The sequence below is a fragment of the Coptis chinensis genome, chromosome 4 (genome assembly GCF_015680905.1).
Source record: "Coptis chinensis isolate HL-2020 chromosome 4, ASM1568090v1, whole genome shotgun sequence".
NCBI classification, from domain to species: Eukaryota; Viridiplantae; Streptophyta; class Magnoliopsida; order Ranunculales; family Ranunculaceae; genus Coptis; species Coptis chinensis.
The window spans coordinates 92522972-92535163 of NC_141459.1; the positions used below are offsets into that span (position 1 = coordinate 92522972).

At 36.0% G+C, this 12192-nt stretch overlaps 2 protein-coding genes across 2 annotated transcripts; both read left to right on the forward strand.

Annotated features, from left to right (window-relative positions):
• The first annotated feature begins 823 nt into the window (after nucleotides 1-823).
• On the forward strand, nucleotides 824-1450 carry LOC147505682 (uncharacterized). Its single transcript, XM_086605608.1, has one exon. The coding sequence runs from the start codon at nucleotides 824-826 to the stop codon at nucleotides 1448-1450; it is 627 nt and encodes a 208-aa protein (XP_086461734.1).
• A 1542-nt stretch (nucleotides 1451-2992) lies between these two features.
• LOC147505683 (uncharacterized) lies at nucleotides 2993-3769 on the forward strand. The gene has a single exon (XM_086605609.1). The coding sequence runs from the start codon at nucleotides 2993-2995 to the stop codon at nucleotides 3767-3769; it is 777 nt and encodes a 258-aa protein (XP_086461735.1).
• The last annotated feature ends 8423 nt before the right edge of the window (nucleotides 3770-12192 follow it).

Genomic DNA, 12192 nt, shown 5'->3' on the forward strand with positions numbered 1-12192 from the left:
AGTTCTCACAATTTCCATATGAAATTAATTAAATGAATATTCCAAAGTTTTACTCAATTTGAAAAATATCAATGAATTATATTTGAAAGATAAAATCCCGATTTTGAATGTTAATTGTTTTACAATTTTGAGCCAGAGCAAAAAAAGAAGTTTATGGATATTAGATACAACAGTGGTTTTCAACTTTTCAAAAAACGTCATGGCTACCAAACGTTATTTTCTTTATCTCTCTTTATGGAGACCGCGTTCTCCAATATCTGTATCCAAGAAGAGTTCACATTTCCTTGTCCTCTTTACAATGGATAAAGAGATGCCGGATCAAATCGAAGTAGTACACATCTGAACACCTCTGAACACCCAACACCTCTGAACACCTCTCACCACCCATCTCTCCCTAAGCCCATACCCATACCCAAACAACTAAGCCCAGATCCAACCCAGAGAGCCAGCTATTGTTTTATTCAATGTCTGGGGACTTGTTTTAAAATGCGCTAAGTAGATTTTGTTTCAAACAAGTGTTTGTTTTTTCATTGGTTTTGAGTTTAAACTAATAGGACTGACGCTAATCATGATTAACCTAGTAAAGCACGAGCATAGCAGAGCGGCGGAAGAAGAGTTTTCTTGATGCAAGTTTGTGTTGGAACTCTAAGATACTGGTGTTTTCTCTTTGCAGACTGGTTTTTTCTGTGTTTTTTCCATGATGAGATACTACCACGCGAGCTGGGATTGGAAGCTGATGAGACAATGGAAGGTATATATAAACAATCCTTCAATATTTCTTCATCATCTCAACACCACTTTTGCCCTATCTATCAAAATAACCATGGCTAGTTCCAAAGGTCACTCAAACAACATGGAAAACCTTTCTTTTGATTTTGCCCAAAAAGTTCGTTTACCTTATAAATCAGCTCCTACTATTGTTTACTCAGACCGTATGAAATCAAAACTGTTGGATCATAATAAACTAAGCATTTTTATTCGTGTCTTGGATGGAAAAATAGTAGCTAGAAATCTGCGTGATGGTCTGGAAAAACTTTGGGCGCCTTTCAAGATAGTTAAGATGGAGTTTTATAGAAATGAAATCTTTCAGGTCTGGCTAAAGAACCAACACCAACTGGAACTGATCCTCAAAAGGCAACCTTGGATTGTGTCACAGCATATCTTGCAGATTGAACCTTGGATAGATGTGAAGGAAAACAAGGAACTTGATTTCAATAAGTTCCTCATATGGGTTCAATTACTAAACTTCCCTGAGATTTTTCAGGACAAGGAAATAGTTGAGCACAACTTACTTGAATCTGGTTGTTTCGGACCAACCCAACTGATGCACTTAGAACTATATCCAAAGCATAAAGAAATGGTTGAACTAACAAGAGTCAAGGTGTTGCTTGATGTTAAAGACCCTATTCCACCTGGTTTTAAGCTTCCGGAATCGATTAATGGAGCATAATGGATCCAATTTGCTTATGAGTATCTACCAATATTCTGCTTTCGGTGTGGTTTCATTGGACATATTCAAGCCTCATGCAATTACAACAATGCTGATTTCTGTGCTGAACCTCAATTCACCTCAACTGGTTTGAAGTTTGAACTCTACAACGCCAAGAACCGCATTTTTCCTAAACCAATTGCTGAACGCCCTCTCCAAGAATCTTAAGTAATATCGCCAACTGAACCACCTCGAGGACATTACCCTTTTCTTACCAGGAACTCTTTTAATGAAGGAGGGCTGTATACTTCAATGAAAGGACCAAATGACGATGGTTACAATCCAGGACCATCAGGTAAAGGTAAAGGACCAATGATAATGGAATTAAACACCCCTGATTCTAATATGGGCACAGGTCAGCATTTTAATGAAGACTGGATGATCAATGACAACCCTATCAACTCTGAAGTCATTTTTCCTGATCAACTTGGTTTTAACCATCAACTCCCTGTCATTCAGTTTAATACACTTCCACAACAGCCTTTCTATGCAGGAGCATCACAGATAGAAACGTCTAATCCTAATGTGGTTCCTTTGGTTGATCTTACTACGCGGTTTGATGGCGGGGAAGCGGAACAGATGAATTAGTTCAAAAGGCAAGAAATTAGTCAAGGAAAAGCTGCTGATACTGATGGAAACTATACCCAAGTCCAGACTGAAGGGGTGGACAGCTATAATAGGGAAAGAGAGCAGCGGCGAAAAACTCCTCTTAATGTAATTATGGAGGCTCATGAAAACTCCATGTCTTCAAATAGTAATACCTTGTGCCTATCTGGCAGGCGTAAGAGAAGCCAAACGGTGAAGGTAGCTGCCCGCAAGCAACTCCACCCCAAGCCATGAATTGCATCAGCTGGAATTGTCAAGGATGTGGCCGTTCCTCGACTTTGGAGGAGCTTAAAAAGAAGATTTCTTTTATTAGGCCTTTGTTTATTTTTGAAACGGAAACTAAATGTAGTAACCTATATAAAGCTACTAGTATGATACGTAGATTGGGTGACTATATATAGTTCTTTTGTAGTGCCAAGTATGGGTTTGTCAGGCGGTATGTGGTTGTTGTGGGAAAGTTTTGTGAATGTTGAAGTGTTGGGATCTGACAGCTGGTTTATCCATTGTAATGTCGACTTATCTATGAATGGGAAGGATGAGAGTTTTGTTTTGTCTTGTGTTTATGGAAATCCAAAACTGGCAATTTGTAAGATGCAATGGGTTGTTTTACCTCTGTTGAAGCCGCAAAATGATGAAAAATGGATAGTGATGGGGGATTTTAATGATGTAACAACCCAGACTGAAAAGAGGGGTGGTCGACCTTTCAACTATGTACAAGCCATACCTTTTCTGGATATGATTGCATCTTGTGAATTGATCGACTTGGGTTTCATTGGGAACATTTTCACATGGACAAATAAACAAGTTGGATGACGAAGAATATGGGAACGACTCGATAGAACTCTGGTTAATGCTGCTTGGATTCTTCATTTTATGAACACAAATGTTTATCATCAAATGTATGTGACTTTTGATCATAAGTTCTTGGTCATCAAAGTTTGCAATGAACCAAATCACCTTCCAAAACCTTTCCGTTTTGAAGCCATGTGGTTACAAGATAGGAGCTGTATTGAACAAGTTCAGTTGGCCTTCGAAGTTGATGCTGCGGGCTCTCCCTCTTTTACCTTGTGTAATAAGCTAAAGCAATGTCAGAAGAACCTCAAATGGTGGAATAAGAACATTTTCGGGCTTTTGGACACCAAAATGCAAGATGCGCAGCACAGACTTGAGCAAATTCAATATGAAAGCCTTACTCAAACCGACCTTGGGGATGATTTGTTTGCGGCTGAGCACACTCAAATTCAAAGATATAATGATCTTCTTGTCCAACAGGCTACTCACTGGGGTCAGAAATCTTGCTCTAACTGGTATAAGTTCGGTGACTTGAATACCAAGTATTTTCATGCTCTAGTCAAATGTCGTCGGCAAAGATCTTTCATTCACCGGATTAGCGACTCTACAGGTGCTATACTCACAGAAAGGCGACAGATTGGAGATAGATTGACGGATTTCTTTGCAAATTTAATGACAACTTCTGAACCTTCTCTTGATTCAGAAATTCTAAATGTAGAGACACCAGCTTTGTCCACTGAGGATCTTCTTTGTCTCGCGAAGCCAATTGATAATAAGGAGATTTTGGTTGCCTTAAAACAAATGCACCCTTTCAAAGCTCCAGGGCCAGACGGTTTCCAAGCAATTTTCTTCCATCATTTCTGGCATTTTGTTGGACCATAGGTGTGTGATGCGGTAAACAGATTTTTTACCTAAGGATCTTTTTCACTATAGCTTAATCACTTTTTCATTGCATTAGTCCCAAAAATTTCACATCCTACATCCCCTGAACATTATCGCCCAATCAGCCTAACTAATGTTGTGTACAAAATAATCTCAAAAATTATTGTGAATAGGTTACAACCTATTCTGAGGAAAATAATCAGCCCTTATCAAACTGCTTTTCTTCCACAGAGAAGTATCCATGACAATGCTCTTCTAGCAAATGAGTTTTACTACCATAAAATTATAGGTCGTGGAAATAGGAAATCCAAGTTCTTTGCTTTAAAGATTGACATGCAAAAAACTTTTGATAAACTTAAATGGTCTTTCCTTAGATTTGTTCTTACCAAATTTGGATTTCCTATTGATTGGATTATCCGCATTATGTTTTGTGTGGAGAAAGTTTCGTACTCTATTCTTTTAAATGGAGCTACTCATGGTTTCTTCAAACCAACAAGGGGTCTCAGGCAAGGAGACCCTTTATCTCCGTATCTCTTCATTCTATGCATTAAGATTCTATCTCTGAATTTTCTGAAGTTACAAAGACAAGGCTTAATTCATGGCTGCCGTCTTGCAAGACATTGTGTTGCTGTTTCCCACCTTATGTATGATGATGATCTCTTTGTATTTGGGAAATGTGGTCTGCCGGAGCAATATCACTTGAACAACTTGTTAACATAATACTGCAGAGTATCTAGTCAAACAATTAACAGAGATAAGTCTCAGATTCTTCATCATCCAAAGCTCCACAGGAGGCTTGTTTATTTTCTCCGCAAATCCTTCAAAATGTCATCCACCAGCTATATGCCGACCTATTTGGGAATACCAAATCTTACTGGTAGAGGCCGCATTCATAAATTTGCTTCGTTACTCCAGCATTTTCAAAATAAGCTTGTTGGCTGGAAGTTGAAGATTCTATCTAAAGCAGGCCGTCTAACCTTGGTAAATTCCGTTTTATCTTCAATACCGACTCACACTATGTCTTGCACTTTACTACCGGCAAAAATTGTTGACACTATGGATGTAATAAGAAGATCTTTTCTCTTGGGGGCACTCTCCTTCTGAACACAAGATGCATTATTTTTCTTGGAGGCTAGCATGTACTGCCAAGGGTAATGGAGGACTTGGCATCAAAGACCTACAACTTCAAAATTATGCACTGTTTGCCAAAAAAGCTTGGGATTTGCTGCAACAAAATTCCATGTGGGCGACACAGATGAATGGCAAGTACTTCCATTCAACAAGCTTTCTAAATGCAAAAATTCGAAGTAATGACTCTATCATGTGGAAGCAACTTTGTGCGGTGCGAAAGGTGATTAGAGCTGGTGGTATTTGGAACATTGCGACTGGTTCATCAATTAATGCATGGGAGGATGCTTGGATTTTAAATGACAATGAACGTCTGTTGATGCCTTCAAAACCACAGGCATGTGATTTGGAGTTAGTAGCTGATTTTATAAACCATTCTAATAACACATGGAATTTGGAATTGCTTCGTCAATTTTGGCCGACTGATTTTGTACATAAGATCGCTTCCATTCCGTTGTTTCACACGACTGATTGTGATAAACTCGAATGGAAGTGGACCAGCTCAGGATGTTTTTCTATAAAGTCAACATATAATGGATGTCTACATTTGGTGAATTTCGGGAGTAGTTTGGTGTGTGAACAAAGGTTTTTGTTCAAATTTGTATGGAGACTCAAGTTACCTTTTTGAATAAGATTTTTCTCGTGGCAATGTTTGCAAGGTGTCATCCCCATAGTGGATCATTTGACATCCCTTTATTTTCAAGTTTATGCACGGTGTACTCTATGTGAGACTACTTCAGAGACTCCATTTCATGTTTTCTTCGAATGCAGCTTTGCAAGGGCTGTATGGTGTGGTACAAATTGCATGTCAATGATTGACGACGTCCTCTACTCTTCTGTTCAGGATTTTAAACAAAGAATTTTCTAGATGTTCAATACAGTAAGGAAGCAGCCTGAAGGGGATACTCAAGTTTGCCTGCTGGGATTGGGTTTGTGGTTCATTTGACTTGCAAGAAATGATTCACGTTTCAACCGCAACAGTCCAGATCCTATTGTTTACATCAGAAAGATTTATGGACAGCTGCAAATTCTTAAAGACATCCTAGATGAAAAAGAACAAAATGAGCTCATCACTATATATATTAAGTGGCATCCACCTATTGAAGGATGGGCAAAACTCAACACAGATGGAGCGACCCTTGCGAATCCGGGATTCGGAGGTGCTGGGTGTGTTTTACGAATGGCTAATGGTAGGGGTGGGCAATGGGCGGGTCGGGCTAGCCCGGCCCTAAATATTTAAAGCCCTTCAAATATTAGGTCGGGTCGCCCCCCCTAAAGTCGACATATAGGTCGGGTCGGGCCGGTCACAAGTCTAAACCTCAAGCCCTTACCCCTACCCTAAGCCCTCTTTAAAGGCTTTTTTAGGGCCGAGCCTATATATTTTCTTTTTTTTACTACATCGGTTTTAAAACTCATTTATATTACAAAAATGTACAATAATCTACAAACTCAAAGTCCAACCAATCTAGTAATAATCTTGTATAAGTCCAAAAATTTAAAATGCACATCCATAATCTAATGAACCTCAAGTACATCGAGAGTTCGAATTTGTTATTCCTTGTACTCAAACCTCACTAAAATTACATTTTAAATTGAAATACATAGACAAATAATTATATTATCATTTTAAAGGAAGAAGTAATAGATATAAAGAAGAAACATAATAGTTTTGGTTAAAAGGTCATGAAAGTTGTTAAACTATTTGTAATATCATAAATTATTTCTATAATAGATTCAAACAAATATAATATTACCTTTCTTCTAATTTAAAAGTGATTCAAGCTTTGTATATGGAAATGAAAATATTGGCTTTTGAACAAGTGATGGAGAAAGGTTTGAGATTACAAATGTCATTTTTCCGACAAATGTTGTTTTTGGTTTATATGTTACAAATGTCCGCTCAGATTTTGCTTTAATAGTGTGGAAGGAAATCTTTAGTTTTAGACTTGGCTTGGATGTGAATAAAAATATAATTTATAAGAAATAAGTGAGAAAAAGAAATTGAGAATAATAAGTTATGGACTTTGATTTGATGATCAAAGGAATAAAGTCTTATTTTTTATTAGGCTAGTGCTCATTGTTCTTCATTAAGTTGACAAGTTTTATTATATAAGACAAGTTATTGGAAGTACCACCATTGGGTGTAAGTGATAAATTACAAAGGACAATGTTATTTTAATTGAAAATATTTAACAAAAAAGAGTTGGACAATTATGGTATGTGTATTTTTAGTAAAAGTGTGAAAAACGTGAAATAGGGGCTTGGTTAGAGCTTGGTTGTATCGGGCTAATGAGGACCGAATTAGGGTCGAGGCCTATGTTTTAGAATCTTAGCCCTAGCCCCTACCTTTTAGGCATTAGGGTCGGTCCCCCTAAACTAAACTCGCGGAGGGCTTTAGTTGTAAAGGGCTTTATAGGGCTTAGGGTCGGTCGGTCGGTCAGTACGGGTTAGGGTTAGGGCCAAATTCCCACCCCTAGCTAATGGGCAGTTCATCATGGGTGCTGCGATCCCAATACTCCACACCTCCAACAATTTGCTGAGTTTTTGGCTATGTTATATGGTATCCAATTGGCTATAAGACTTCGCATCCGCAAGATTGAATTAGAAACTGATTCACAATTGTTGTACAAATACATGACTGCTACAACGGTTGATACAAATTAGATGTTGGCGAAAATAAACAGGGAAATCTTCTCCTTGTTACAAAAATTTGAGGAGTTCAGAATTCATTGGTGCTACAGGGAGGGGAATTCAAGCGCTGACTGTTTTGCTTCTCATGCTGCTAGTTTGGCATCATCAGATATGTGGAGGGAACATCCAGATGCAGAAAACATTTCATGGTCTTTAGATGACTTAAGTTTTTTACCTCATTTCTCTTCAGTTTGGTTGCATCGTTCACCTATTTTTGCTGCTTCAGTCTAGCTTTTGATGTTTGGGGTTTTTGTAAATATAGACTTATTAATAAATAATGAATTTAGTTTTCGGAAAAAAAAAAAAAAAAAAAAAAACGTCATGGCTTGTTAGTAATAAACAAACTTTGTTGTGAAATGAACTCGTATATAAAGCATCTACGTGGTACAAATATGGAAAAAAACGATTGAGTGAAGTTAATTGATTTTGACCACGTGCACACTAAAGTCTTTTTTTCTGTTGGATTATTGGTCTGTGATTTTTGGTTCCGTTTAAATCAAGTAATGACGAATGACTGATGTTTCTACTATATTAATGAGGCTTGCCCAGTTGCCCACCTCTAGAGCCGCCTCAATAGCCCAGCCAATGTTTTTTTTAAAGACAAAACATAGCTGATTTTGACAACTCACAACTGACGACTCAAACAATAGCTTGTCCTCACACTATAACAAACTTTCGTGTTTGCTATAAGGTCATTTTCGGATCAATAAATACCAAAGTTACGACACAAACAAAACTGGCGTATTGATTACAAAATACGGCCCACCCCACCGCCCAAACTTTATCAAATTATGTCTGGCCACCCAAATCAAATTCTAAAAAAACGAAAAAAAAACAAACAAACAAACAAACAATATATTTATTTTTTTGAACGAGTGAAAATTTTATTAATAATAAGTAATAAGTTTTACAAATAATTAAGACAAATGTACAACAAACTGCACATAAGTCATTTTTTAATAATAAATCATATTCTTCTAAAAACAAATTCATTACAACCAGTCATAATATTTTGTTTTTGTTTTATTATTATTATTATTATTAATATTTATTTTTTAAATACCCCTCGTGCCCAAAATCGTGCGTAGCACGTGCCCATACTAATACCTTTAATAAGAAATTGCATGTGGCACACCAATAATAATTTATCCTTACTAGCATCATGCACGTGCTCACGCACGTTTTGAGCCAACTTTTAGTTGATGTTTAGAGAATAATCTGAAAAAGAAAATTAAAAAAAAAAAAAAAAAAAAAAAAAAAAAATGGGATCTTACATTTAAAATGGATCTGACTACCAACCCTCCAAGAGTCCAGTGTTGGGTCCTAAATTCATAAAAGTTGTCAAACTTTTCCTTGTCTAGCAAACCCGATGGATAACTCTAGAAATGAAAGTGCACTATCTAATCCTTCCTCAGAACCATTCCAAACTTATTAAGCCTCATGAAAAAAGATCACAGAGCAGTTCAATAGTTAGTCTTGAAAATTTCTTACAAAGAAGTAGCACTATAGCTAAGATCACGGTCGAAATTTGGAACCCCGGAATTTCTATGCATGTTGTTGGAAAATTTGAAGTGGATGTAAATGAAGCAAAGGAAACTATTGTATCTGCAAACACAGAGATAGAAAAGAAGAAAATAAGTCCGAAGCTCTATTCCGGATACCTCATTTCACATAAAAAACAAAAATGAAGTTCTTGTGAAAGATGGTCATCCAAATGGTGAAATAGGAGGTAAACCTTCGAGATAGTGTCCCCTGGACTTGGGAATGCTTGTGCCTGAGAACAATGAGAATCAAGTCTAGCATGAGAGCATCGAACCCAAAAAGTGATTCCCCTTTCTAGTGATGCTCCAAAGATGAGCAATATGATAGGGAATCTCTAGAGAAAAAATATAAAGAGACACACCCTAAAGAAATTTATAAAGCAGCTCCATTCAGTTCATCTCATGCCACGCCACGTGGCACTCATTTGGCACTAAACATCATTTCCCGGTCCCTCGTTTCTGTCATTGGTCCTTGGTCGAATATGAGTTTTCATCATGGAAACACACCATGAGTCCTATATGTTCCTCTCCTCTTCACCACTACCCATCACCACTTAGAATCCCTAATGTGATGCACCCTTTTCCATTTATGTACCACTGGTGCAATTTATTCATTTATGGAGCTAAAAGCGAGACAACAATAAAACGTTGAGATAAAATTGACAACAATAGAAAAAACAAAATAACATTTAAAATTCTTGATGGTTTTAACCTCTTGTTTTCTCCCAAAAATGCAAGAAGGAAAAGTCGGTAAATTGACTGAGGTAGGGGATAGCAATTAAATACAAAAAAATCACGTAATCTTAAGCCCATAGAAAATTACCTTAGCTCAATCTAAATAGTGTTATTTCTTTTCCGCCTCCTCTTGAAAGTCCCATTTGTCATATCTACTTCTCCTCGATAAAAAATATATAGCATAAAAAGATTAGTCTCAACAAAACAACTTGCTAAGCATTATGTGTAAATAGGTATTATATGTAAAACGAAAATGTTCCTACTTGAGTGATTAGGTTCGACATTGGTAATTCATGACAATTCTTAAACATTCCAATGTAAAAAAAAAAAAAACAATCAACTATCGGTTTCCTTTCTATGATGTGTGTAATGGTCTAAGTATACGATAAGGCTTACTTGTATGACATTCGAACTAATAAGTAATGCACTTTGAACAATGCGATGTAAAAAATTGCATGAATTAATTACATGTCATTTATGTGCAAACATGAAAGAAATATCGGGCACTATTTTTCCCTACGATTCTGAAGTTCATAGCATTAAGTTTTAAAATTGAGCTAAGTAGATTGTCAAGATCGAATATATATAAGTGAACATCCCTAATGAACAATTACACTTTTATTACGTTGCATATTAAGTCCATATATTCCATTTGAAAAGATGATCCCTAGATAGGATATAAGAGCAAATTCACCAATATGGTTCTCAGATCATAATCGCAACAATACGGAGGAACTCCTATAAGCGAAAACCCAATTCCAAGTCATGCCTTTTGTATGTTAGCGACCAAGTGGTCTTATTTTTTTTTATAAGAAGAGAGTTGGTTTCTTCCCTTCGTACTCTCTCTCCTTCTCTAGATTTTTTCTTTTTCTGTTATATCTTTTCACGAAAGGACGGTTATGTCCCAACATTAATGAATGATTTATCCCATATTTTTCTAAGATAGTAAGATATAATGACGTAAGCTTCTTACACTATTTTAAAAGTATATTCCTTAATTAAACCAATTTATGACTTAATTATGTTATTTTCCCTTAAGAATTCAAACAAAAATGTATACTACTATTGATGATGTGGGTGCAGTAATGCAGTGTGATTTAAAATATGAGAAAGATACGGGAAACATGAAGGTCCTAAACATACGGTTTCATGGCTAAATGTGCCACTTAGCATTATGAAAAAACCTCATATAATTTTGTGCATAAACATCATTTTTGTTACAAATTTTGTGACTTTAAAATAAATTTTGACATTTTTATAATTTTGCTTTTGTGAGTTGGATTTTCAAGAGTATCATCCTTAATGTGAATGCTGACTACAAAATAAATCTCAAACCAAAGCAATCCATGATTTATCACGATTAGTTTGTGATCTCAATTTAATAATGACAGGGAAAAAAAACAATGGGTAAATAAGTTCCTTCAAAAACAGGTTGGCTATTAGTGGCTAATTTAGATTTACTATTTGTTTGCATGTTTTTCAGTAGGCGAGGTGAGAAATGCCAAGGCATATTCATAAACAAGTATGCACAATAATTAAGATATATATATTTTTTTTCCAAATTTCAATAGCATCGTTAAAAATTTGTAATATATAACTCTACACGAGAACAACAAAAAAGTACCTTTGTAGATATAATTGATCTTACCATATGGGGATATAATTGTTCTCTATTATAACAAAATGCACATGGATTTTGTAAGTCGAAATATATTTGTGGACAAGCAGCTGGTGATTGGTGGAGTGCTGCCCGAAAAAACTATTAAACTGCCCAAAAAAACTGTTAAAAGTGACCAAAAAAATTGTTAACCAATAAGAAACTGATGTTTGTGGACAGACTTGTCCACAAATTCGGACTCTTTTGTAAGTTCTCAATAACTTTTAAATAGTTAAGATATCTATATACTATATAGTAGATGCTTAAAAAACAATGATATGCGTGTTCATAGGTTAGAACTTTAAAATTAGAGTTCATCACCATTAAAAAACAAAACTATATAGAAACCTAATATTGTACAGAGAGAGAGATTCTTAAATTTTTCATATTAAGTACTCATACCCTATTTAGATTATAATCATTTTCACGATCCTCAATTCAATATTAATAATTTTTCGCACTTAGAGATTTTCGCCTTTAGGTATATATCAACGTACTTGGAGGCCCTACATATCTTTTTGTCCAAAAAACAAAGCGAAAAACCTTGGTTGCAGGTGATAGAGAAGATGTTGAAGCTTACAACACTTACTTATACATTTCCAGTTATACATTTCCAGTGAGATGTTTCTTTTGGGCCATTGCATTGGGTAAATCTACTTCAATCTTGTTGT

Bases quoted from the DNA above. Each gene is read 5' to 3' on its own strand.
- LOC147505682 (XM_086605608.1), top strand. From the start codon at position 824: ATGGCTAGTTCCAAAGGTCACTCAAACAACATGGAAAACCTTTCTTTT.
- LOC147505683 (XM_086605609.1), top strand. From the start codon at position 2,993: ATGTATGTGACTTTTGATCATAAGTTCTTGGTCATCAAAGTTTGCAAT.